Source organism: Aedes aegypti, chromosome 2 (assembly GCF_002204515.2).
Source record: "Aedes aegypti strain LVP_AGWG chromosome 2, AaegL5.0 Primary Assembly, whole genome shotgun sequence".
Taxonomy (NCBI): Eukaryota; Metazoa; Arthropoda; class Insecta; order Diptera; family Culicidae; genus Aedes; species Aedes aegypti.
This window is the reverse complement of record NC_035108.1, coordinates 325,145,372-325,172,425: the sequence shown is the minus strand read 5'-3', so window position 1 is coordinate 325,172,425 and position 27,054 is coordinate 325,145,372. Positions and strand designations below refer to the sequence as shown.

Genomic DNA, 27,054 nt, shown 5'->3' with positions numbered 1-27,054 from the left:
AACAGCAACCCATTGCAATGTGACTATGTGTGACGTCATACCGTTTGTTAACGAATGTTTCTGGAGCTTCGTTTCTAGCAACCTTTTCGTTGCCAAGGTTGTTCGAGGGTTGTTACTCAAACAAAAACATGAAAAAATCAGGTCGAGAGGATAGCACGGGAGGAAATTTATGTAATTCAGTTCTAACTTTTGTTTTATTTTAGGATGATGTGTCGTCATTCCTATCGCCAAGCATGGGGCTAGTAGGGTGGTAAAAGAGAGCAGGCTTTGCTTTCTCTTGTACTCATTCGAGATTGCGATAGTAATGACGTCACTACCAAATGTAATTTTTCGGAATATAATACCTTGTTTCTTTTTATCGTGGTCTTGATGATTGTTGTTTGTTGCTATTTTTCATTACGTTTTCTCTTTCAATCATACTATGATTGAATTGTTTGCTTCAATGATAGAATGATTTCGAAGCCTGCAGTAGAACTTTGACAGCTGCGAAAGAACTCTGCGGCTACCGAAAATCGGAAAATTTTCTTAACAATCGTAATATTTCTGGAATTTATTTGAACGAGTTTTACGTCTAGGTGTTAGCTGTAGATTTTTTTTCCGGACTGATTTCGACTTTTACCACGCTATGGAGGCTTCTTTACTCACTCACAGCATTTCATTGAAACCGTATGACGTCACCCATATCCCCTCAATGTTTGTTTTGGTTTTACACTGTACTAATACAATCACACAACGACCTTCTCCTCACCTCCTTTTTATCTCATTGATCTCTTAGATGTCTATGAGCAGAAATAGTAATTTTAGATTACACTCAAAATGTATTGTACTTAAAATCTAAGAAAAATTCTTTTTATTCAAACCTGTTTGCCTGTGAATGAAATGACAAAAAGATGACAAGTGTTTTTTTTTTCTTAATATTTTTTTAACAAGTAATCGCATTCAATTCAGATTTACAGAAAATAGAAGACGAGAGATATTTGGAGATTCCAGTTGATCACCCATACTCACCCACAAAATAGATTGACCCCTTGTGTTGTGACGTTACATAATGTCATTTTTCACATTCCGGCTGATTCTGCGAATTGGATGAAATGCGACAATCTGATCTCAAATGGAAGCAATTCAATTTTTGTCACCGTCTAATCTCACGTGATACATATAATAAATATAATTCTTTTCTTTGATTAATTTCGATTGAATTAATTATCAACTTATTATCGATCGGAGTAATCGACTCCGCCATCCCAAGGAATGTAACTTGGATGGAAATCATAACCACAGCAATAATTCATCATGAGAGGGAAAACGTATCCTACAGGTGGAACTTTTGATGCACTTCATTAAAATCTTTTACTATAAGCCATCAAAATTGGCCTCTTCATTCTACGTATATGCATACAATTCAAGGCGAACAATTCGTTCTATGATTATCAGGTCTGGTCCCCACGTTACAAATACTCACGCACCATACACTGTAAAATTTGATACTTAATAGAGGATCCGGGCATTCACACAAGTTTTTAGTAGATGTTTCAAGATGTCATCATTATTTATAGGTAACTGCTGATCTGATAAAGATCAGCAGTTATCTATAAAGAATGATGACATCTTGAAAGAATAATAAATTCAACAAAGTTCAATATTCCAATAACTGAGCGAGAAAAAAATATTGAAGATTTTTTTCCAAAATATGATGATATTTTGAAAGAATAACGAATTTAACAGACCTTGATCAGCTTTGAGCATCTTCCCTTCTTTCAATCCAAAAATTACTGAGGAATAAAAACATTTACAAGAATAATTTATTCTATACTAGTGGTCCCGGCAAACTTTGTCTTGCCATCAAGTAGGCTGTTGAAAAATGTTATAAAATCTTCCATACAAAACTGTACATTAGTTTTCTCCCGTTTTCCTGATTATTCCGAAAACTTTCCTAGACTTTTTCACCGCACGATCACGTCACAACTCCTGTCGAATACAACAGTGAAAGAATTATGAAAACCCGTTGACCCGTTCAAAAGCCATTTCGTGACATACAAACACCATTTCATTTTTATTTATATAGATATACGCTAGTACATATACTAATCACATTGTAGAGTGTAGTTAATAATATTCATATAGATCTTCTTCTTTCTCTGGCATTACGTCTCCACTAGGACAGCGCCTGCTTCTCAGCTTAGTGTTCAATGCACTTCCACAGTTATTAACTGAGAGCTTCCTTTGCTAAAGTTGCCATTTTCGCATTCGTAAATCAATTGGCAGGTACGATGATACTTCATGCCCAGGGAAGTCAAGGAAGTTTCTATTACGGAAAGATTCTGGACCGAATTGAACCCAGACACCTTCAGAATGGCTTTGCTTTGTAGCTGAGGACTCTAACCACTCGGCAAAGGAAGGCCCCGATCATGTAAGGAGTGTATCGAAAAGTAGTCTTCTTCTTCTTTCTGGCGTTACGTCCCAACTGGCACAAAGCCTGCTTCTCAGATTAGTGTTCTTATGAGCACTTCCGCAGTTATTAACTGAGAGCTTTCTTTGCCGATTGACCATTTTTGCATGTGTATATCGTGTGGCAGGTACGAAGATACTCTATGCCCTGGGAATCGAGAAAATTTCCTTTACGAAAAGATTCTCGACCAGCGGGATTCGAACCCACGACCCTCAGCATACACAGTTAGAAAAAATCCCCGACGTCGGTAGTTCATTTACCGAAATCTTAACAGCTGAACGGTCGGTAATCCGTTCGGTAAACGAAAAAAATACCGAAAGGACTATATTTTGAACCCGACGGATGAGCTGTCAAAATTACCGGTAGATCGGTAGTGGTTACCGAAGTTCTGCTTCTACTCGGTAATGGTATTTACCGAATCATCGGTTATTTTGGATTGAGGCAGCGAAATTGCAGATATTTTTGCAATGTAATAAATCAATGCATACGCTTTTATACAACAAAAATTTATTTACATGGCACACATAATCTCCTTTTTGGCAAAATTCTTTTAATTGGTGGGAAACGTTCCCTCTCTCGACATGCTCTGTACCATCACGAAATGCTGCTGACTTCAGGCGCATCCTTGAAGGGTACATATTCGTCGTGCTCCTTTCATCCCTATAACAACAAGTATATATGTACAGATCCCTTACAGATCATGCTCAGATGTGAGCCAAAAAATAAATAACTAACCTGTAAAGTCACCTCCCAATCACTTCTTCCAAGCAGATATTAAAGAACATTTCCCAAAAACAAACGGAATGGAACGGGTCTACATATTAGATCTCGGTTTATGTACAAGAGTCGATTGAAAATACCATTATGGCAGATTTGACGTTTCTTGTTCCAAGTTACCGACTACGGTATTCATTACCGACAGTTCAGCAGAATCTTTCACCAAAGTCCGCACTTTAGCTACGCTACGGCTATTTGGGCCCCATCGAAAATTTGTCGCAAACATTCAAAACGGTATATCTCTGGGCATAGTTTCTCTTTTTAAAAGCTTTTTTCACGCAAATCTTCATTATGTCAGCAAGTATTGAAGTAACTAAAAATATATCGAATAATATGCAGTTTTTATATAAATACAACAAAGTTTATCAAGCATAGAAAATAAAATCTTGCACAAAATTACATTTTCGAAGTGTCTTCTGAAGACTCGATGATTTGTATTGAACAAAGTTTATATCAAACAGGCTTCGTGGCTTTGCGGTTAGCGGCGTCAGTCGTCTAGGCGTATTGTACCACGGGGTGTGGGTTCGATTCCCGCTCCAGTCGGTGAAAACTTTTCGTTAAACGAAAAATTCATCACTGGGCTACTGGGTGTTTCGTGTTGTCCGTTGCCTAATGTTAGTGAACGATCAGTCTGTGCAGCCTATATGTGCTGAATATGGTGTCAATTATCTTTTTAAAATAGGATGAAAAGCTTATTTTTAGCTTAACTTAGCTTAGCTTAGCTTAGACTGACTACACATATCAATGGTTGCTATCCCGTGATTAACTGTAGTCAGTGAAGATGCACAAAGAATCAACTATTGGCCATAATTGGATTTGGGATTGGGATTGGCCATAATCTCTTCAGTGTGCATAATTCAGTCCCTCTATTTATACAGGGTCAATGACGGCACCGGCCACGTCCTTGCAGTCAAGTGGGATTGGGGGAAGGAATGTTAGTGTGTAACCTTTGCTATTTGGAGATCGTGTTTGCCTCTGCATCTCCACAAAGGTTACTAGGAGGGATGTTTGTTAATGGGGAGGATCGTCGGGTCACAGGATTCACTTTGATAAGCGATTAGACCATGAGAATAGGATGAAAAGCTTATTGTAGCGGAAAATATGTTTACTTCATACAGCATTTACAACGGATTTCAAAGAAATAATTTATTGCTCTAAGATAGCTCCATTATTGGAATAAGGTCGGTTTTAGAAAGTCACTTTTGTATAATCAACTTTCGAAGCTCTGTCATATACAGCGGTAATTATATAGAGTACCATTTTTTTGCTTACCTTATTTCATAAATATGCAAAGAAACTTTTCCAATCAAAAAAGAAAAAAAAAATTGTTCCAATCGTTCGATATTACCATAAACGTTTAGAAAAATAATATAAAAATCGATGTCCTAAATAATCGACTTTTTCGATTTTTGTATTTGCTCTCAAATGCTTGTTAATGTATTTTTCAATATATATTTTACACTATGTCATGAGAGCTGTGGAACAGAATTTATTAGCATAAACAAAAATATTTTTTTCTTATAATTTATAACATTTTTTAATACATCAATTTTGTTTAGGTATGCAATATTTTCATCGTCATCTGTTAGAAATTTGAAAAATTATCATAAAAAATGCCATTTTATTGAAACAATATCAACGCATCATACCTTTTAAATATATTGTCTAGCATTGCTAAGCAAAAACATGTTTAAGGGTTCAACCCAACATTTTTGAGACTGTTTTGAATGTTTGCGACTACTTTTCGATACACACCTTAGAAAGCTTTGTTATTGACTTCTTTAAATAGTATTGTTCGAGTGCTGCGTCACATTGATGGACCCCTTGGTGCAGCATAAGCATCACCGCTAAATAGGATGTTCAAAGAAGCAGTAGTTTTCGTCACCTAACTACCAGCCAGTGCAGAATACGTCGGCATAAGGCTCAGACGGAGCCGTGATACCAATTTTATGGAACCGAATCCCAAAATATCATAATTGTTAGTTAGTACAATAAATGTAGTTTTCGTTAATAAAGTGTCTGTAATGTGTAATGGACTATTGTAAATAAATTGTGAAAGTTAATTGAGTGTGTTGAACGGACAAACCCCTAAAGGAGAAATCACACTGAAGTGCCCAAGAAGGTCTGCCGACGACCCAACTCAACCGCCGATTTGTCCAGTTCAGCCATCCCAGGAATCGCACCCCAAATACAGTCCACTCAGAAGGAAGGTAAGGACCAGCTCCTAACAAGTATATTTGTCCAAAATAACTGTAATACCATCCATTGTGTAAAAATACTAGTTCGCTTCTATATCTGTTGAACCGAACGATTTTTCGATCAATTACAGTCACCCCACGCAGTTAAATCACCCACAATTTATGAATCAGCTGACTTCAAAAGACAAAATTATTATCAAACTTGTCACAAAACATCACAGAATTATTTTTACTGATAAGAAACTATGTGTAAAAATAATTCTGTGATGTTTTGTGACAAGTTTGATAATAATTTTGTCTTTTGAAATCAGCTGATTCATAAATTGTGGGTGATTCAACTGCGTGGGGTCACTGTATTCCAAAATAATCTTTCAACGAGAAAGTTTTAACGCCATTCGACCAAACGTCATTCGACCAAATATCTTAAAGCTCTAATTTCCGACTCATTCATATAAATTCGGTTTGCTTGGAAGTTTGAAAATTGGCACATATTTTTCGAATGTCGAAAATTAGTGCTTTTCCTCTACTTCGTTGTTCAAAGGGAGTACATTAAGGGTAATATGTCCAAAATCTGGTGATTCCTAATAAATTCTTAAGATTTCTTTCTTTGGGATTTCTCTTATGTGAATACATAGCGGGATAATGTGGATTTCTATTTTGAGTATTTCTGGAGAAAATTTCAGAGGAATTTGGAAAGTGCTAGTAGCAGCCTAAAAATAATAAACTTTTGAAAATTTTCATTGGACACTTGAGAAGTTTCAATATTGCAACAAAATCTAAGGCGGTAGGTTCATCATATATCAAGCTCAAATAAAACTCATTTTAAACAAAAATTATTACAGTAGTTATGATGTAGTTGTATATATTTGCCTTTTTGACTGCAATCAATCATTCGTTATGAGCAGGGTTGGGAAAAAATCTGAAATTCACTCTACAGTAGCCAAGCAAAGCCAATCACAGTCAGCGAAGCTAGTGAAACTCACGTCCATCGCTGCTGTAGGCAAAATGCCTTGAAAATAGCAAAACACCCGTTGCTAAGGGCAACCCAAAACTACTGTAGAAAAATGTTCTATTTTCCACTGCATTTCCCGCATTTAGAGCCTTCAATGACACTCATGATTTAGAAAATTCGTGCACCCAACATAGGCTACTTGATGAGATTCACGTTTTTGAACTACTGTACTGGGAGAGCCACGTGATTTTCGCAAAAAAATTCAAGCCTACTACAATTACCATTCCCAGCACTGGTTATGAGATGCTTTGTTTTATCAGAAGCATAAATTAAAGAAGAGCTTCTAAACTAACCCAATTTCGTCAAATTTTACGCTACCACCTAAAAGTTGAACTTATTTTTAATGTGCACATGAAGTTTTGTAACACCCAGCGGTTTTGATTTGTAAGTATGTCTTTGTAAGAATACAGTAATACATTGTTTTTTTTGTATTCTTTCACATGAAATGTCCAGTTCTTGGATACGGGTCACTTATGCGATTATTGATTTTACATTACCCACACATACAAATAGTGTAAACAATGCTTATAAAAAATCATCAAACACATTGAAAAGTTTGTAGAACGTTTGGCACAATCAATATAACGGGGATATAGATTCACAGCATATTCCAACCCTATGAAAATCTGCTTCGAAGTGAATCATTCCGAAGTCTTGATGCCATATGATTCCATAAGGATGATGTAATAACATTCTAATGATGTTTTGAAAACCAATAGTTAAAAAATAAAATTTAAAAAATGGGTTCCGATTTTGGCACGGTTCCGTTTTTGGCAACTGAAAATTTCGACTTTGTTGCCAAAAACGGAATCCCACTGTATTTCATATGTTAAGTTACTGGGCTTGCTGACATACAAACAAAGAATGTAAAATTATTTCTCAATGATCATAAACTTATATCAGTTCAAAATCGCCGCAGAGATTTGATGTATCTTGCAAAAGCATTTGGACCATTTTGGAAGCTGGTCCAAGTATTAATTACTTGGTAATCCCCTTACGATTTCAAAGTGGCCAAATAAGTTCTAAACTGTGTAACTCTCCCATACAACAATAAATCTTTTAAAATCATATTATTTGATATATTGCTTAACAGCATATACTTACATTCAATAATTGATCGCGTAAACCCAGATACCAGATTCAAAGCGGCCAAATAAGCCGTAGACTGTGCAGTTTTCCCACAAAATGCAATTTATCTCAAAATCCATAGAATGCAATATCACTAAAAAAATCATGAATTATGTAGTGTCGCATGAAAGTATGGACTCAACTTCAAAAAAAAAATACTCCAGAACTGGTTTTTCATAAGCCCGGATATCAGTTTCTAGGGGTTCAAGATTATGAAACAACTTTGTAGATCATCACTTTTACGAAAAATCACGTCTGAACTAAATAACATTTGGTTCCAAGGATGGTAAATATCCCGTTGGCATCGCAGAGATTCCAAGCTTTCTAGTGTATAGTATTTCTATCTACTGTAATATTTGCATGTTGGTATAAGGACATTGATACGTCAAAAAAAGTAATGCCACCAATACAGTAATCGACATTGTATTGAAACTAACTAAAGACAACATACCCAAGTAACCAATAGCGCGCTGATTCGCCTTCTGTGCCAATATAGTGCTATTATACAGCTGACATGCTCTATATTAGCCGTATAATAGCCCTATGAGGCCAAAAAGGCGAATTAGCAAGCTAGTGGTTACTTGCGTATATCCAGAGTGGCAACAAAGGAAATGCAAATAACTTTCGGTACAATTTTTGAATAAGATATACTCCATTACGGAGTTCTGTTTGATCTTCCGATCATGAACCTTGCTCCTGCAGGGGCGGGTGACGAGGGCAGGATCAAACATGTCGAGCGTAGGTCGAGTAGTGAAATGAAAAAGCGCCGCGGATCGTTAGTAGTGTTTGATCTATTGATCGAGTCGCTTGCTCTTGAGTGGGCGAGTGATGAACACTTGTTCGGGGTACAATGCGTTTATCAAATTATATCGCGAATCCGATAAGGCGTGATTATATCATGGATCGCATCGCCAACCATTGGTGACTCCCAGATCTTTACCTTATCCCACTAACCAAATATCCTTTCCATGACAACTGTGGAGATGCAGAGGTATACTCGGTCTCTAGTAACAACGGTTGTCAAACTAACATTCCTTCCCTTCCCCGATGACCGTAAGGACGTGGCCGGCGCCGTTATTGACTTTTAAAATTTGAGCTCTCAATTTGTGCACATTGAAGAATGGTAAGCTAATCCCAAGCCGCATTCATAAATTCCCTGTGCAACTTCGATTGTTCTGGTCAATCACGGAGTAGCAACTACGAATTGTACGGTCATCTATGCTCATGCTCAAGATTTATTCCATTACGATCTAATATAATTGAGTCAGTTCTAGTTTAAAGTATATTTAGGTGAATGGAAAGACTAGGGAAAATATTTTTTTTTTCACGTAATGATATAGGAACAATTTTGATTTCCGAAAAGATCATATTCTGTGGCGATGCATCATGAGTATTGGAGAGAATGGCAGAAAACATTTTCATTTTAAGAAATAATTTTTATGTTTTAATAATATTTTTTTCTTCAATCATTGTTTCCCAACATTATCGAACGTTTCCCGATCTTAATATTTGCAATCTTTGCATATGTTATGTGTGAACAGGCAACATTGCTGCATCTGGCTAAAAAGATAGCACACTCAAATCATGGCTACTAAGTTTCACTGCATATATCCAGTGATGCCCATAGAGAACCTCAATTATTACAGCCAAAAATTTTCAACTCAATAACAAATACTGAGGCGTCCTTCGATCAATTGAATGAATTGCTTGCTTTTCCCATAGTATTTCCTGTACAAACTTTGAAGGGCTTCTGCAGTCTCAGTTTTCATCCAAATGAGCTACAATTTCAATAGGACACATTCAGAATTTGATCTAGAATGGAATGAACGATGTGGAGCAAAAACGAATTTTTAACTACCCTACTGTCGTTTTCAATATTTAATCTAATAGAGATCAATGAATTACTGGTTTTGCCGAAATTATTTTAACAATAATTGAAAAACTATGGAATGAATTATAAAATGTTGCAAAATACACAGAAAAAAATCCGTTCTTGTATCCGTGAACAGCAGACGTGAACTCGTCAACAAGCAAAAATACACCGTGAACTAGATCATGTTTATGTGAACGCGTTGCCTAGTTCCGAGAACGATGATGGTAGTTCACGGTGTATTTTTGACAGTTCACGTTTTCAAGAACTCTTTTTTGAGCGTGCAATGATCAATTTGCCCCTAGTTTACGGTAGCACAATTTCTTAGCTGTGGTGTAATCAAACTGGCAGTTTCATCACATTGAAAACAGTTGAGATTTTTCGGTGGGAGGAAATGTCAGTTGATATTTGCAGGACTGATAAGGGCACATAAATTGGAAGTACAGAAAAATTGCAATGGAAGGAAATTAAGTAATGTAGACATTTAAATAATGAACATAAAATTTAAACTTGTAATTTAGAACGAAAATTATCAATCAAGGAAGGTGGCTTCCAAAACCGGACACAATATTGAATTGTCTCAAAGTTATGATATCCATACCATATTGAATGTTTCCACTGCAAAAGAAGAGATAAGTGACAAATTCAAAACATGGAATCATATAATTTGAAAACATCTGAGATATGGTGTTGGAAGGCAAGGGGGTTTAAGATGATATCCTACAGAAAACTAACTTGCCCGAAACTGGAGGAGATACAATGCAAAAATAAAATGTGAAAAGATGTGTTATTCTAGGCAAACAATGCTTTCTTTAATAGCTTCCTCTAATAGAGCATCTTTATTGTATCATAATTTCATTATTTCCATGATATATCCGCAATTGGGTGCATTTCAACAAAGGGACCCTTCTTTTGCTTCTTGGCATTACGTCCTCACTGGGACCTGCTTCTCAGCTTAGTGTTCTTATGCGCACTCCTCACAGTTATTAACTGAGAGCTTTCTTTGCCAAAGTTGCCATTTTCGCATTCGTATATCGTGTGGCAGGTACGATGATAGTCTATGCCCAGGGAAGTCAAGGAAATTTCCATTACAAAAAGATCCTGGACCGACCGGGAATCGAACCCAGTCATCTTCAGCATGGCTTTGCTTTGTAGCCGCGGACTCTAACCACTCGGCAAAGGAAAGCCCACAGGGGGACTCCTATTGCATATTCGTCACTCACCGCCTCGATCTTACTGCACTCCATAAGCAAGTATCGTTTTGCAATGCTACTGAATGTAACACACAATCCCGTGTACTCAATGTTAGATTGGGAAAAATTTATGAATGCTGAAAGCGCCATGCAGCAAATGATGTGTCGAAAGTTGCACTAGGTCAGTCCTGTTAGAGAATAGTATTTCAACAACCTAATACATGCCAGTTGGTACCATCATTTGAAACACTCAAAATAATTTAGTGTAATTGATTACGAAGCTTGAAGCTTGGAATTCAATTCACAGAGCTTCATACTATTCGAACGTTATTAGAAAAAGTCCCAAGCAATCAATGAATCATTTTACTTAACATTATTAACTGAACTTCTTTGGAACAAATTATAACTAAATATGGAAGTATCAGAACGAACTTATAAAATGAAATAATTTTAATCTAAATGAATGTTTGATGAGCCATAACTTACGAAGGTAAACTTCAATCAAAGTCAACGGAAAGTATGTACGCTCTTCATGTAACTTTGGCGGAGATTCACCATCGCAAATAATGGCTCATTAAATATTTGTTTAGATAGAGACGTATAGAATAAAAGTTACGTAGATCAACCAATTATTGGAATTTATAAGGTGTAAAAACACCAACGATATTCATTGCTTGTCTTCAAGTCGTGACCTATCCAAATGCCACAAACGCAGCTTAATTTTGAACTGAAAACCACAACAACGCAAACTCAAGCATTTTTGTTAACCGAAACAGACTGCCGCCGCGACGCGTTCAAAATAAGGGGACCAAAGTTCCACATTTTGTCCGCCAATCAAACAGTTACGGTAAGCAATTTCCAATTATAAAACCCGGTGGAATCGGTGGATTGGAGCATCAGTTCGCTACACAGTATCAGTGCAGTTACATAGTATTTCCAACGACTTCGGAAGGAATCCATCCAACTTTACCGGAACCATGAACAAGTTCATCATCTTGGCTCTCTTCGCCGTGGCCGCAGCCAGCGCCATGCCAAACTACCCACCCCCACCACCGAAGCCATACCACGCTCCACCCCCACCACCACACCACGCTCACCCACCACCACCACCACCACCACCAGCCCATTACGGACACCACGCTCACCCAGCACCAGCTCCAGTTGTCCACACCTACCCAGTGCACGCCCCACACGCCAAGTGTGGTGCCAACCTGTTGGTCGGATGCGCTCCAAGCGTAGCTCACGTCCCATGCCTCCCTGTGCACGGACATGGACACGGATACGCACCAGCCCCACACTACCGAGCTCCGGAATCCGACTCGTTCGATCAGTTCGAAGAATAAGCGGATCGACTATTAGACTGAAGCGGAGGAACAATTTGCCTGAAGTGTGAACATACTCGATTGAATGGAAAGTGTTGTTATTGTGGTAAAGTACAATTACTTGAAGTAAGATGTATTTAATTCGACAAGCAAATAAATCTAATTTATTTAAACCAATTTTTGTAATTGAAATTATAAATTCGATGAGTTGAGAAATTTGTGAGTAACCTGAAGGGTGAATGGAGCTTCCGCTGTTACACTTGACTATGGTTTGTTCTATGGAATACTATTTCTCTTTGATGTTCAATGATTCCCTAGACTTGTATGACCAAGAATCAGTCCAATACAAATAAAAAAAATAATAAAATGGTTATCCAGCAAGGAAGAGCTGCCCATTTTGTGAATCCTACAAAGAATTTGAAGACTATATTTATATCTGGCCCATTGAATCTTCTAGCAAGTTGAAGTTAGAACATACCAAAACGAATTTTGTCGACCATTGCTTAAATTTTAAGTTTAAGGTGAAGATGAATGGAAGCCAAACCTTACATTTTAAGAGCACGAATCTTAAGAACTGGACAATCGATCACGCTCAAAATTCAATCAATGGTGGTGATCCCAGTGAGTGACCAGTGAGTTGAAATTTCAGCTCAAACGGTTGTCTGGTTCTGCAGATTTGTGCTCTTGACAAATCGAGCTTTGGCTTCGATGCGTCTGTACCTTAAATGTATTTGAATGTGCTTTACTTTGTTCTTCTCGATTCTTTTAAATCTACCTTCTAAACAATCTAAAATGTTTGAATTTTAAATTTTTAAACACTGTATGTAGAGCAATTTTAATTTTAATCCATTTCTCCTTAAATTTTGAACAGAATTTCAAAAGTTTTCTGGACATGTTTTACATGAAAAACTTGAGCAGAATTCTTACCAAATGTTAGGCAGGATTCTTGTAGATTAAACATTATATATCACTGAATTTCGGATAGAGTTCTGATTCTTATAAAACCCTAGACATTATTCAAGGTAGGATTTTTGTAATGGAATCCCAAAAACTAAATGTTGCTGAGCATTCTATTTTTCTATTCCACTCAAATGTTTGGATTCAAACATTTCGCTGTGCTGCCAGACACATGAACATTTATGCCTTCGCAGACTGTATGACACACAACACTTCCCTCTACTTTGGTGAACATTCGGTATCGTAATCTTGAAATTCCAATAAAAAAATTGATGTAAAATCGAATGAGTGGTGTGAAGCGAAAAGAATTTTTTGAACTATCCTAATATACATACATACATTGAATAATAAAGGCGAAGTAGGCCGTCATTGAAATTTATACGCGTCGTTGATGATTGTTGCTAATTCATCACACGATTTCGAATCAAAGAAAATCAGATGGTTTTGCACTGACACAGCTGAAAAAGTATCAGTATATTTTATGCATGTTAGCGCGTACAGTGATACTTTTTCAAGTCAATATAAACTATCAAGATTGAGTTTTATCACTTTGAAATGCAAGCTAAAAAATCATCATTGTTGCCAAAACGAATGACGGGCTACTTAGCCTTAATAATAACCCAAGATTCTAAATACCTTTTCTAGATCTATTCAAGATACCTTGAGCATACCCGTCGAGTAGGCCTAGGATGAAATCAATCACAAATGAATCATTCCCAGCAAATCAGTCAAACGGTCAAGATGGCAAGATCTCATACCAACGTTTCAGCAATCGCTACAGCAGTTTCTTCCGCCAAAACTTTGAAGAAAACATCCGTTTCCAGGGGAAACGGCAGAACGCTGAAAAATCCGCCAGTGAACGAAATGGTAAAGTCCGCCCTCAAAGCCCTCAAGAATCGGAAAGGATCCTCCCTGTACGCCATCAAACGATACATCGGAGCGAACTACGAATGCAACGTAGCAAAGTTGTCTCCCTTCATCCGAAAGGCCCTGAAAGCTGGCATCGAAAAAGGCACGCTGATTCGGACCACGGGAATCGGTGCTTCCGGTTCGTTTAAGTTGGTGAGTGCACAAGCAATGACAGAAATGCAGCCAACAACGGCTACTGGGGAGCAAAGGAAGGTCAGTGGATTGAAATCCTCCAAGGAGCAGAAACTTGGTACTGAGTACAGGAATGGCGTTTCGAAGCAAACTGGCACCGTTCCTCTGAGGATTGCAGCCAAAAGGTCGAGGACTGCTGGGGCAACTACATCGGTCAATGTGCCTGTCAAGGATTAGGTGAGGTCGTTTCTAGGTAGATAATCATTAGGCTTCGAAGATGCCAGAAATAGTTCGCTTTCAGTATATACGAATTGAATATAGCTGTAATTCGAAAATGGTCATTGTACATTTTTTTTAGCATTAATAAACTTAATGTCATTTCCCTAGCAAATGAAGATTCGCCTTTTAAAATCGTTCAACATCATAAGACTGCTTTTTTGTTGCAAATGAATCGTTCAAGAAATTTGTTGCTAATTTCTTAGAGAAAAAAAATCTCCTTTTGAAATGACACTTCTTTTCAGCTGCGTACTGTGATTAGAAAAAAAATACAAATTCTTCATCAATTTCCTACCTGATCTCTTCACGCATCATGATAGAGGCCAACAATTTTCTCCTGAGGGAGCGTTCATAATTAACGTCACGTAAAATAAGGTTTTGTTCATCACCTCTTGCCTTCTACGGCACAACTAGGCATTTCACGCGTGAAATTCTCTCTCTTTCGCTCTTCAACAAAACTTGAAAACAATGGTGCCAATACCTGTTAGCTTTGACAGGAACTGACACCGTTGTGTTCAGATTTCCCGAAGGAGGGAAAGAGAACGATTTTCTGATGACGTCCCGTGCAATGGGCAATCCCTCTGAAAGCATCCCTGAACCATCCCTGAGCAGAAAAACAAAACAAAAAGATCCATACATAAAGAAAAAACTCCCCTGAATGTTCATTGAGTATCCTTAATAAAAAAAAAAACAACTGATTTGATAGTTGAATCCTGGGAGGGAGCCACAAATACTACACAAGAAACAACATTTTTCGTGAGAGAGAGGACACAGTTCGCTGACAGTTGACAAGTTTGCCTTCTTTGACTTCTTTCGCTTTGGTTGTGCACAACGGTCAGATGAACTTAATTTGGTCAAAATCATATTCACGTCTTGTTTTTTACTATGAAGAAGGATATACATATAAAATAATCATATTGTAGTTTGCCAACACACAACTTCTTTGGGTATTCAACTTGTTTAGGGTAGATGTACCAATAGTGGAGGTACTATGCACTATTGAACTTCATTTAACCGCCTGAATTTAAGAAGCTCAATTAATCGTGCCTATTCTGCGCGGCGTGTGAGGTGACACGAGTCGAATGAGGTGACAATTGTCGACTCGCTCCCATTTGATTAACATTAGTCGTCTCACGTCACTCGCGGTGAGAGCGACTCGTCTCGACTCACACGCCGCGCAGAATAAGCACGAATGTACATGTTAGTGTTGTAACGGGAATTAACGACCATTGGCTTAATGAGAAAAAATATGTTATCGCAGTAATCCACGGCATGTCAGTGAAAAATAATATCTCCACTATTGGTTCACTGTTCCTTTAGTTGCGGTATATTTTTAATTTGTGTTCCTATAGTTGCGGTATCCGTAGTTTTCTTATGGGATCCTCCACTATAGGAACACTTTACAGCAACTATTGGTACAAGCAATAACAGTTTTAGCAATTTTAGTGATATTTCATCAGTTTCAATCAATTTGAACGCTCTTTTCAACTATTTCGTGTATCAACAAGCCAATACGTCGATTTGCAGTGTCGGTTCTGTGGCTAATTTAATTAAATCAGTGAAAACGGCACTACCGCAACTATAGGAACACCCACAACTAAGGGAACACTTACCCTAAATGTGAAATCATCCTGTCCTGTCTGTCTCCTTTCTCTCAGGTTTTGTCTACCTGCAATCAAGCCAATTTGATGAAAATCGCTAGTTTTCTTCTGTTGTGTACCTGCAATCTTTTCGCACAAATATGGAAAAAGTACCATAGTTTTCTATGTATATGATTTGCATTTATATAAGAAAAGAGTAAAAAGTTGCGTGTTTCGATACTTTATTTCATTTCGAATGAAACGTGCTTTTAGATGTGCTAGAATTGTGCGGTCTAGAAAAGTTTTAGAAAAATGTATTTTTCAATGTCTAATACCAGTTAAAAAATTAAAACTAGCAAATTTAATTATAATCTATTTGTTGAAACAAGTTAAAGTGGCATACCTTATGTGATATCATATAAACTTCAAAAGGGCGTAACTCAAAATTCTGACTAGGGATTTTTTTTCAAATTCGGCCCAGAGGTGCAGAACAACGTCAGAAATCAACTGCCGACTGCCGTTTGGATGGTATATCGATATGACTCGACTGGAGTCACTTGGGTTTATTCTTCGACTGACGTGAGGTGAGAATTGTCGGTCTCGTATAAATGTAGAGTCATTTCAGTCGAATCGAGAATTGTCACCTCGCTATGCGACACCGACAATTCTCACCTCACGCCACTCGTAGAATAAACCCAACTGTCGACCAAAAAATTTCGCTCGACACGGCTCAACATTAGAATTATTCGATAGTTGTCACTCTATGTAACTGATTTACTATGGGGTTCTGTACAAAAATCTTTCTGTCTCTTTCACTCTACCTTGAAATTTGTAAACAACAAGGCCAGTAAATGTCAAAATCCCATACATAATCAAAACAGTGTAGTGGAAACCTGTTGCATAAAAAACTCTTGAAATACCATCAAAGATGACAAAAATGGGATGATTTTTTTTTTCTGTACGTCGAGCAAATTCATGTGACTTGTCTCTAATTATTTGTGCCTATTCTATGTGGCGTGTGAGTCGAGGCGAGTCGCTCTTACCTCGAGTGGCGTGAGACGACTAATGTTAATCAAATGGAAGCGAGACGACAATAATTACAAATATAATAAGAACAATTATCGATCAATTCATGCATATCTCAGATGTCACCCGTCGACTCGCATGGACCAATGCACGAGATCACTCGTTGACGTTTTAGCGGTGACCATAGAAACGCGTGAACTTGGCACCGCTCAAACGTCAAATTAGTGAACTCGTGCATCGGGCAATGGACCAATGCATGAGTTTATTATTTGACGTTTGAGCGGTGCCGTGTCATTTATGTGACTATACCAACGAGTGAATACGGCACCACTCAAACGTCAAATAAGTGAACTCGTGCATCGGTCTATGGACCGATGCACAAGTTCACTAATTTGACGTTTGAGCGGTGCCAAATTCACTGGTTTCCATGATCACATAAATAACACGGCACCGCTAAAACGTCAAACAGTGAACGCGTGCATTGGTCCATAGTAATCCAGTCACATAGAGTGACAACTGTCGAAAACTCGAGTGACAGAGCCGTGTCGAGAAAATTTTCTAGCCGCAGGACTCTAGTCGTGTCATTTTGACTCCACTTGACTTACAAAATAGGGCCCTAAGGGCAGAATCAAAATGAGTAATCTTGAGAGTATTGAAAGACAGTGGTTACATTAAGGAACAAATTATATTTGATCTTCACTGAACGGAGGTTAATTACAGACTAAACTGATGATCAACTGGTGAACATATTTTTTTCACTTGTCGATACCTCCAAACAATCGGGTTACCAGGCTATGTCTTGATCGGGTTACTGAGATAGCATATTGAATACTCGATTACTCGATCTCCAACACCCTCAGACAATCCTTTATGCTCTCTCATTTTACGGGACGGACAGATCCTAGCATTTGACTGCAATGATTTGATGTCAGGAGGACGCTTCACCTGTTGCCAAACGCTATTCGAATGTAATGATTTTGATTCCTGATTTACCGCTTTAATCCAGCTTGCTTCATAAGGTCGGCCAAAATTCTTGTGATCATCTCGAGGTATGCAATCTACTTTCCAACATCCTGCAGAATCAGCGGTTGAATCGGTCAGTTCGTGTTCTCTGTGTTGCATTTCAAAATGTTGATCGGGAAACATGTGCTGCCATTCGATACCCCGCATAGAAAAATATAATTTGCCTTATTTTCCAAACAGTAAAATTCTTGTATCTGTTGAGGTTAATGTTTAACGAATAGTTTCTTTTCAGTTCAACAATATGAAACCCCAAAGCTTCACACTATAAAGAACTGTCTGAGTAATCTATGTCGAACAGTGAACATTTCTGAAACTGTCCAAGAAATGTTAAACTATACGGATTTAAAAATGTGTGTTTAATAGTTGCACAATTTGGTTACCCTCTATCAAATTCTTCGTGTTCATTTTGGTGCAACACACATACACATGAGTATTTTACCATACACTACCCAATATACACAGTTTGGTAAATTGTTTTATGTGATGGTATTTGTAAACGATATGGCCTTGCAAAGTTTTCATATTTTTTTTCTGCCATTTTAATTCTTTCAATCAAATTAGTACACACTGTCGTCTTGTGAAATAATTATTAACGTAAAAACTGGTGATATATCGTATAGAAAAATTAAGATCGCAATGTTTATTACGTGAGTATTATTTTTTTCTTTTCCGTGCCGTAAAAAGTGAAAAAAAATCCATTAATCAGATTTCCGCTGCCGATTTTTTCTTCCAGTCATCCCGTGCCTTCATGCTACGGAGGAATCAGGAAAATATTATCAGATTAGTCTTTAGCCAACCAGCAAAAAGCCGGAAACGATATCGTCAACTATGGAATCTACTTCTACCGTACTCCTAATAGCGCTAGCGCAGCATCGACAAGAGTAACAGTTGCAGCAAATTCAAGAAAGTGCCCTGACAATCGCGATTGTTGATCCGGTCGCCAGAGTGATGCCGATTGCCGTCCAACCCAAAGGAAAGTTAAGTTAATACGTTTTCCAAAACAGCTTGTAAAGTTGTTTGTTGTCCGGGGATACCATCCGGAAGTACTTCTCCGGCATTTCGCTAACCGCTCCACAAAGTGACCGGGATGAAAACCAAAACAGCAGACAAAAATATTAACATCCAGTGCGTGAATCAATTTGGACCTAAAAGGATGGATCAAAGATGAAGGTTCTTGACGAATTGAAGCGCCGAAAGTTAGCCGCATCCAACATCCAACGCAACCAGTGCATCGATTGTCACAACCTTTTCTGTTCAAGAAACCATCCAGCATCCGGCAAGTATTCCTCCCCTGATGAATCCAGAATAGGACAAGCGGAATCAATCCTGGAGTCACATCCTGGCGTGTGTTTGAATAAGGACGTAAGTGATATAATTGATTTCTCTTCGTTGAACCTCTCTTCAATTGATAGCACTTTTTCACATAAGGACGCTTAGGGATGATTCAAATATTACGCAACGATAAATTTGTGAAATTTAGACCCCCTCCCTCCCCCACGTAACAGATTTTGTATGGAAATTTATTTTTTTTTTGTATGGACCATATCACTACGGTAGACCCCCTCCCTCCCCCTACTGCGTTACGTAATATTTGAACGAACCCTCAGCAGGAATGCAATCTAACATCCTAAGGTGAAAATCTGTGAAGATACTTGTCACCTTTATAAATACTTACGCCCTTATTCACGCCTGAAGTATAAATTTCAATTTCGACAGTCTTATGAAGAATCTATTTTATGCAGCGATGCGAAATGCAATTGAGTTTTGCGTGCTTTATTTAGTAAAAAAAACATAGGATACAAATATTTTTTGCAGCGTTCTAGAATTTCATATCTAATACCGTAAAACGGGGTAACTTTGATAGTTTTTTCGAAGAAAACTTCAATATTTATGCATGCTGTTTCAAAGATGTACAATTTATATTTTTAAAACAAGTACTGGTATCCTAGTTATCGATTACAGTCGATAGATTGGCAAAAGATTTATTATGAATGGATATATAATTTTTCATATAATCGAAAGTTGGTTTTCTGTTTTGGGGTAACTTTGATAATGGAGTATGATTCGAACAAAATTGAATGAATAACGAACATTTGTAGGGCATTGCATACCTCTAGGCGTTTAACGTTATATGGAAATATGTGACTTAGATTACAAAAATGGTCCCAGTTTGTGAAAATGCTTTTCGCTAAGAGATTTGAGACCGTATTCAAGTTCGATGATAACTAGGCTATCAAACATAAGCGGCCATCTATTCAAAACTACATCAAATAGTGATCGTAGAACAGATTGTTTGTAAGCGTTTCGAAAATGCTAAAATTGTGTAATTTTTTTAAATTCGTATAAAAAGCCTAATATGTTCTTGATTCAAATGAAAACCGCTCTTACATGAAGTGTCATACTAATATTCTTTAGTTTTGCATTCGTTTTGCTTAACTGATTAAGAGAAATTATGATATTTTGTTTAGTATGTGGTGGGTCTCGCACTATCAAAGTTACCCGCATTATCAAAGTTACCCCGTTTTACGGTAATCATTAAGCCAATTATATATTCTTAGAATCAAACGCAAATGTATGAGTGTAAAAAAAAATATGAGAAACTGCAAATCTTGTTTACGAATTAATAAGGAATATGTGTAGTACTAACTTACTTTATATAGTAACTATCAAATACCAACTTATTTATTTACTCAAGTACTATGTTCACTAGAGTAAATAAGTGATTAAATATTGATATGCACATCTCAGTAAGATTATTCTACGCATATTCACTTATTTTGATATCTATTATTAAATTTATGCATAATTTTATTTCATATGGGTTGAATTTAAAGGAGCAGTAACGTCTGGGGTTAGAAAACTACTTTTAATTGTAAACCAATTATTCCACATACATTATTATTTTTTATCTAGCTTATTGTCGAACCAAATCAAAACTATTTGCGTAACAGTAGAATGAGCAAAAAATGGATAATATTTCAACTATTCCGCAAATTGTGAACGAAAAATTTTGTTCGATAAAATCGGCGTTTTGGAATGGTTACATAACTTAACCGCCTATTCCCCACATTGTAATTTTCCCAGTTACCATTCAACAGACAGTCAAAACCGTTCGGGGTATCGTGGGTTTATTGTTAATTTGGATGTTATACGATGTAACTCTGATACTGTCCCAATTGGTTGTGGATGGTTCGTGGAACAGTACAAATATGGTACTTAGTTATGCGGGACGTGTCCTAGTCACAGTTTGTGAATGAGTTCCGCAAGGAGCATCTTGAGCAGCTTCTTCAATATCAAAAATTGAAATCTCTCCATCGTCAAATCCATGCTTCTCCCTCTCTTGCTCAAGTCTTCCAATAGTATGTTGATTCAAACTTCGGTTTTTAGCGTTTTCAGTATTACACACATTTGCTGCCGCCGGTACAAAAATGTCTAATTCGTAAAAACTTCCTCTCATTGGACATACACCTATCATATCGCCATCATAGTTCATCTTGGCTGTCGTTGCTTCAAAGGAAACGTTAACGCCTGCTTCAGTCAGCTTTTTGACCGATAGTAAATTTGCTCGTAGATCTGGGACATACAGAACATGTTCCACAGTGCACGTAACACCCAGACTATTGGTTCCTACAATTCTTCTTTTGTGCAAAGCAATAATGGATTGATCGTTTTTTGCCACACAAAATTCAATCGGATGCTTTAACTTCTCCATAGAAATGAAATATTCTTTCCGATTTACAAGATGAGTCCCCGGAGTCCAGCTCGGAAGAAACTTTCCTTCCGTCTCTACAATTCGTTAACTTACCGATCATGAACTCAACAGCTCGTCCACCACTTGCAACATTGGCTTCGGATTCGAATTCATATCTGCAGTCTTTGGCCTTATGTCCTTCTTTGTGACACTGGTTACACTTTCCTTGGAACTTCCATGACTCGTTTCGTTGTCCATTCCATGACTTCTGGAGGCTTCCCACAAACGCTGATGGATCTTCCTTATACACGTCGGTCATTCTATCACATTTCTTCATATCTTCTGCTAATAATCGTTCTCTAACAGCATCCAATGTTAATTTGTCTTCATCTAGGTTCTCCAACGCAGTCACCAATGGATAGTACGACTCCAGAAGGGTGACGAAAAGTTGTGATACTAAATCAGCTTCTTCAAGTTTGGCTCCTGCTGATTTCAGTTTCCTGATAAGCTCGTCAAATGTCTTCAGATGGTCCCTGATGAATGAATCTTCTGCCATTTAGAGTTTCGCCAGTTGCTTGCGCATAAGAGTTTGTGATGAAACCGACTTTTTTGCGTAAATACCTTCCAACGTGTTTCAAATGCCTTTGGCTGTTTCTTTTTCCCGAATCAAATCCAGTAAATCGTCGTGGATAAACGAAATTATCATGTTCGAAGCCTTTCTGCCCATTGCTTCAAACTTCACTAAGTCAGCTTCAACAATTGGCGCATACTTTTTGACCGCGTCCAGTAATCCAACCGACTTCAGTAGATTCTCCACTCTGAACTTCCAATTCTCAAAACCTGCAACGGTGAACTGCGGGATCCCGTGTGCTAATTCTCTGCGCGAAGGGTCCATAACCTCTTGAGAGTATTGAAAAACAGTGGTTAAACTAAGGAACAAATTATATTTGATCTTCACTGAACGGAGGTTAATTACAGACTAAACTGATGATCAACTGGTGAACATATGTATATCACTTGTTGATACTTCCAAACAATCGGGTTACCAGGTTATGTCTTGATCGGGTTACTGAAATGGCATATTGGATACTCGATCTCCAACAAGTAATCTGTGCGGTGACGCTAAATGAATATGGCATGCAGAAATGTATTACAAAATAATTAGGAACAATGGAAATTCGCGGCAAAATTCTTGAAATTTTGCGGATGTCTTAGGTGATAAAACCGAAATTTCGCGGCTTTGTCGCGGTCGAAAAACGTTTGATCAAATATCATACTAAAATGCATGTTTTCAGGGAAAGTATTTTCTTAATATGTAGACTTAGCTGTGTTTTAGTAATTTTAATTTTCCATATTATGATAATAAGTTTATTACCAGAGTGTCAATTTAAAATTTAGAACAAAACAATCAAACCTGAAGAAGTCCAAGTAAAAACTAAATGGTACAAAAATTGTTGGTGGAACCTTGATTTCAAAACAAATTAACCATTTCATAGGATAAAAACTGATATTTACTGTGATTTTCATATGAATTAGCCAAATTTAAGAAAATTCGCGGCATTTCGCAAGATTCCCTGAATTTCGCGCCGAAGGCCAAATTTCGCGGATTTCGCGGCTTCCGCTAAATCGCGAATTTCCAGTGTCCCTAAAAATAATGACCATCGTGTTAGCCATGAACACCAACTTTCACTATGGTTCTCCAGGTAACAATTTGAAGCTGCTCAAACGCTTTTATAGCTAATTCAATTCAGCCTTTGTTTGAACAAAAGCTGTTCATAGCCTGCATTCACTGTTGTTCAGCTGTTAAACATCTAATTCTGGCGATTTTATTCAGCCTTAAGCTTAATTGAAGCTATATAGAAGGCTGAATAAAGGTCTAGCATGCGCTTATTCAGGCCTCTTTCAATAACCATTTTCTATTTTTAGAACAGATGGCAACCTTCGAAAGCTTAACAATCGCTTATTCATCCATTATTCAACAATGTTTTGGGTTTTATCAACGCAACTAACAATTTCAAACACATAGTGTAGACAAGTGCTGGAATTTAAAGATGAAGATTAGTAAATATGTGCCATTGAGATTTGAACTGGGATTCGCTGATTTATAACCACTTACCTTGACATCTGCTCCACATGAGACTGTGTGAACATCATCAACAGCAAGAGACCAACATATTGTTTTCTCTGAATAAGGGCTATTTTAAAGGCTGCATTGAGGCTGAAGAAGTGATAACAGCGCTATGCAAAAACACTTGAGTTAGCTGTCAAAGTGTGTTGAGATTTTTGTTTCAAAATAGAATCCTCGGTAATTTTTTATTTCTGCTATTCAATTGTTGTGAACGCAAGTTGGTAATGATTTCGATTTCGTACAGTTAATTAAAAATGTAACGAAGAAATCTGCGTCATCGAGTGTAGTGTTCTATCTTGTTGTTGCACAAGGTCATCGATGCCGGATTCAGCATTTTTTTCGACAAATGATAGGCCCGTGTGCGTTTACAGCATGTCTGCTTCGAGATGTGAAAAATTTGTTGTTCGATGAAACAGTTTTATAATAATAAATTTAGTGCTCGACCCAATGTAGGTATATATTTCGGTATGTATATTTTTATCAACATACAGGTGAACGATTTTTCGACAATGGCTGTTGATTTGATTAAAGCTTTAAATAACCTTTAATCAATATCATTCAGGTTGGCTGAACAAAAGTTAAAACTGTAGATGAAAAATAGTTTGTTCAACTTAATATTCAGCTTTCAGTATACTGCTGAATAAGAGTGTTTAATAAGCTTTTGTTCAAATTATTGTTCAGCTGTCACGGTGTTCAGCCTTGTACACCATTGATCAGCCAAGATTCAGCAAATACTCTTGTTGTTCAGCTTTCATTGTTACTTGGGTCTCTTACTCGATATCGAGATACCGAATATCGAGTAAGGTAGAGTTAACTGAATTACGTAACGCATCAGGAGGAGGGGAGGGGCTTGTGTTACGGTCGATACAACAATTTTAAATTTTCCATACAAAAGCTGTTAGCTGGGGGAGGGAGGGGGTCTTAAATTGCCAAATTTTGCTTTATGTAATATTTGATCATCCCTTATGACACTATCTTGCAGAATTATAGAGGGCGTTCATTGGAAGCAACAGAAAAGAGGCACAACTTATGCATTTCACGGCGAAGCTCTATCTCTTTCGCTATTCAACAAAAACTTGAAAACAATGGTGCCAGTGCCTGTCAACTTTGACAGGTACTGGCACCGTTGTTTTCAGATTTCCCGAAGGAGGGAAAGAGAGCAATTGTCTTATGACGTCACCGTGCAATGGGCATTGGAGCACTAGGGTTTTTTGAGGTTTACCTCTCTTATTCGTAGGTTTCTGCTTCGTGCCGATCTCGCACAAGGTGCTGTCCATAAACCACGTGGTCATCCAGAAAGTGGAGAGAGTGGGAGAGGTTTGTCTGGCCAAAGATCACGATCGATACAATATTTTTTGTATAGACAACTTAAATTAAAAAAAAAGAGTCGTGGGTTACTTTTATTTTCAGTATCGCGTGAATGTTTTAATGCATGAAGGTAGTGGTAGACAATGCGTGATTGTCACACTCACAACAGTTTTTGACGGAACATTTTCGTCAAACTTTGAGTGCTATTCTCTCAATGTCTACTTATTCGATATGGGACAGTTATGCTCTAATGGGCAGTAAGATTATGAAAAACTAACATGATATTTTTGCTTTCATTGATTACAAAATTCTTGGAGGAAAAATCGATAGAATTTTGTAACTATTCATTGGCTATTCATGTTCCAAATTTATTATGCAAAATGTTTAAAAAATAGAGATCGATTAAGATTTCACTTCCAGCAACAATTCATACAAACTCATCATAGTTTATCAACAAGCACCAGTCCAATGGCCAAAACGTCGGAGTTAAACAAGTAATACTCGTTGTAATCTATCGCAAAACTGAAAAGCCAGGAATAATGAAGAATTTCTAGTAACAGCCAACCACATTTGCAACAAGAGCTATTGACAAGCAAATCAGAATAAACAAGCAAACATAGGAAATCACCCACAACTTTCTCAACTTATCAATAATTGAATTTCAATCACGGCACATAAATTTCAATAAATTAGGTTTATTCGTTGGTCAAACTTAATACACTTCTCCACAATTAGTTGAACGTTTACACCATTCAAACACTTTTCATTCAGTCGAGTATGTTCACATCTCAGGCAAGTTGTTCCTTCGCGTCAGTCCAATCGATGATCCGCTTATTCTTCGAACTGATCGAACGAGTCGGATTCCGGAGCCCTGTAGTGGGGAGCTGGTGCGGGGTATCCGTGTCCATGTCCGTGCACGGGGACACATGGGGCATGTGCTACGCTTGGGGCGCATCCGACCAACAGGTTGGCTCCGCACTTGGCGTGAGGAGCGTGCACTGGGTAGGTGTGGACAACTGGAGCTGGTGCTGGATGAGCGTGGTGTCCGTAATGGGCTGGTGGTGGTGGTGGTGGTGGTGGGTGAGCGTGGTGTGGTGGTGGGGGTGGAGCGTGGTATGGCTTCGGTGGTGGGGGTGGGTAGTTTGGCATGGCGCTGGCTGCGGCCACGGCGAAGAGAGCCAAGATGATGAGCTTGTTCATGGTTCCGGTAAAGTTGGATGGATTCCTTCCGAAGTCGTTGGAAATACTATGTAACTGCACTGATACTGTGTAGCGAACTGATGCTCCAATCCACCGAATCCACCGGGTTTTATAATTGGAAATTGCTTGCTGCACCTATTTGGTTTGTCACCATGAAGTTTGTACTTTGGTCCTCTTGTTTTGAACGCACGAGCGCGAAGGCAATTCTGATAAACAAAAATTGTTGGCTTTGCATTTCAACAATTTTCAGGTCCAAAACAAACTGCGAAAGCCGCCAGTAAAAATTGGCTCAAAGCCAAACGCTTGGAAACGGGTTTAACCTAGGTCATATAGTGGTATATCTAGGAAGAATTCCTATTTGATAATTGGTATTATCAATACATAGTTTGGTTCTATGTCCAAGATCATCCAGGATGAATAAAGGTGAATCTGAACTGAATGCGTGGAACTTCCCCATATGATGCCGCCTAATGAGCCTAACACATAATGTCGATTGAATTAAATCATGGTGAGAAGCTGGAAGCTTACTTGACAATGTTTCCGCATTCGTGTATCGTGTGGCAGGCATGATGATATTCTACGCCCAGTGAAGTCAAGGAAATGCTAAAAACGTAACGATCCTGGACTGATCGAACCCAGACACCTTCATCATGGCAACAAAATATGACGGGTTGGCTAAGCTCTTGACCTGAAATTGTTACCGTTACTTAACTTTAAATTTGCTCAGCTGAAAACTCTAAATATTTTTCAAACAAGTATCTGGACAATCGCGAATCGTCAAATAAAAAATAGGTTTGATAAATTTTTGAATTTAAAATATTGCTCTTAATATTTTCAGAAAAAAGTTGTCCGATATGATAAATTTATCAACTGTG

General features: G+C 37.8%; 3 protein-coding genes and 1 long non-coding RNA gene across 4 annotated transcripts; 3 read left to right on the top strand and 1 right to left on the bottom strand.

Moving 5' to 3' along the window:
• The first annotated feature begins 11,534 nt into the window (after positions 1–11,534).
• On the top strand, positions 11,535–12,126 carry LOC110675792 (vitelline membrane protein 15a-3-like). Its single transcript, XM_021841594.1, has one exon. It carries the CDS (start codon positions 11,605–11,607, stop codon positions 11,968–11,970), a length of 366 nt encoding a protein of 121 aa, XP_021697286.1. The 5' UTR covers positions 11,535–11,604; the 3' UTR covers positions 11,971–12,126.
• Positions 12,127–13,647: 1,521 nt separating this feature from the next.
• Positions 13,648–14,184, top strand: LOC5568249 (histone H1). The gene has a single exon (XM_001657893.2). It carries the CDS (start codon positions 13,648–13,650, stop codon positions 14,182–14,184), a length of 537 nt encoding a protein of 178 aa, XP_001657943.2.
• A 4,176-nt stretch (positions 14,185–18,360) lies between these two features.
• Positions 18,361–19,128, top strand: LOC110676762. Its single transcript, XR_002500699.1, has 2 exons — positions 18,361–18,499; positions 18,586–19,128. It is a non-coding gene; the product is annotated as an uncharacterized LOC110676762 (long non-coding RNA).
• A 6,526-nt stretch (positions 19,129–25,654) lies between these two features.
• Positions 25,655–26,281, bottom strand: LOC5564677 (vitelline membrane protein 15a-3). The gene has a single exon (XM_001648972.2). It carries the CDS (start codon positions 26,177–26,179, stop codon positions 25,811–25,813), a length of 369 nt encoding a protein of 122 aa, XP_001649022.2. The 5' UTR covers positions 26,180–26,281; the 3' UTR covers positions 25,655–25,810.
• Between the last annotated feature and the right edge of the window lie 773 nt (positions 26,282–27,054).

Excerpts from the sequence above, each read along its gene's own strand:
- LOC110675792 (XM_021841594.1), top strand. The coding sequence starts at position 11,605 with ATGAACAAGTTCATCATCTTGGCTCTCTTCGCCGTGGCCGCAGCCAGC.
- LOC5568249 (XM_001657893.2), top strand. The coding sequence starts at position 13,648 with ATGGCAAGATCTCATACCAACGTTTCAGCAATCGCTACAGCAGTTTCT.
- LOC5564677 (XM_001648972.2), bottom strand. The coding sequence starts at position 26,179 with ATGAACAAGCTCATCATCTTGGCTCTCTTCGCCGTGGCCGCAGCCAGC.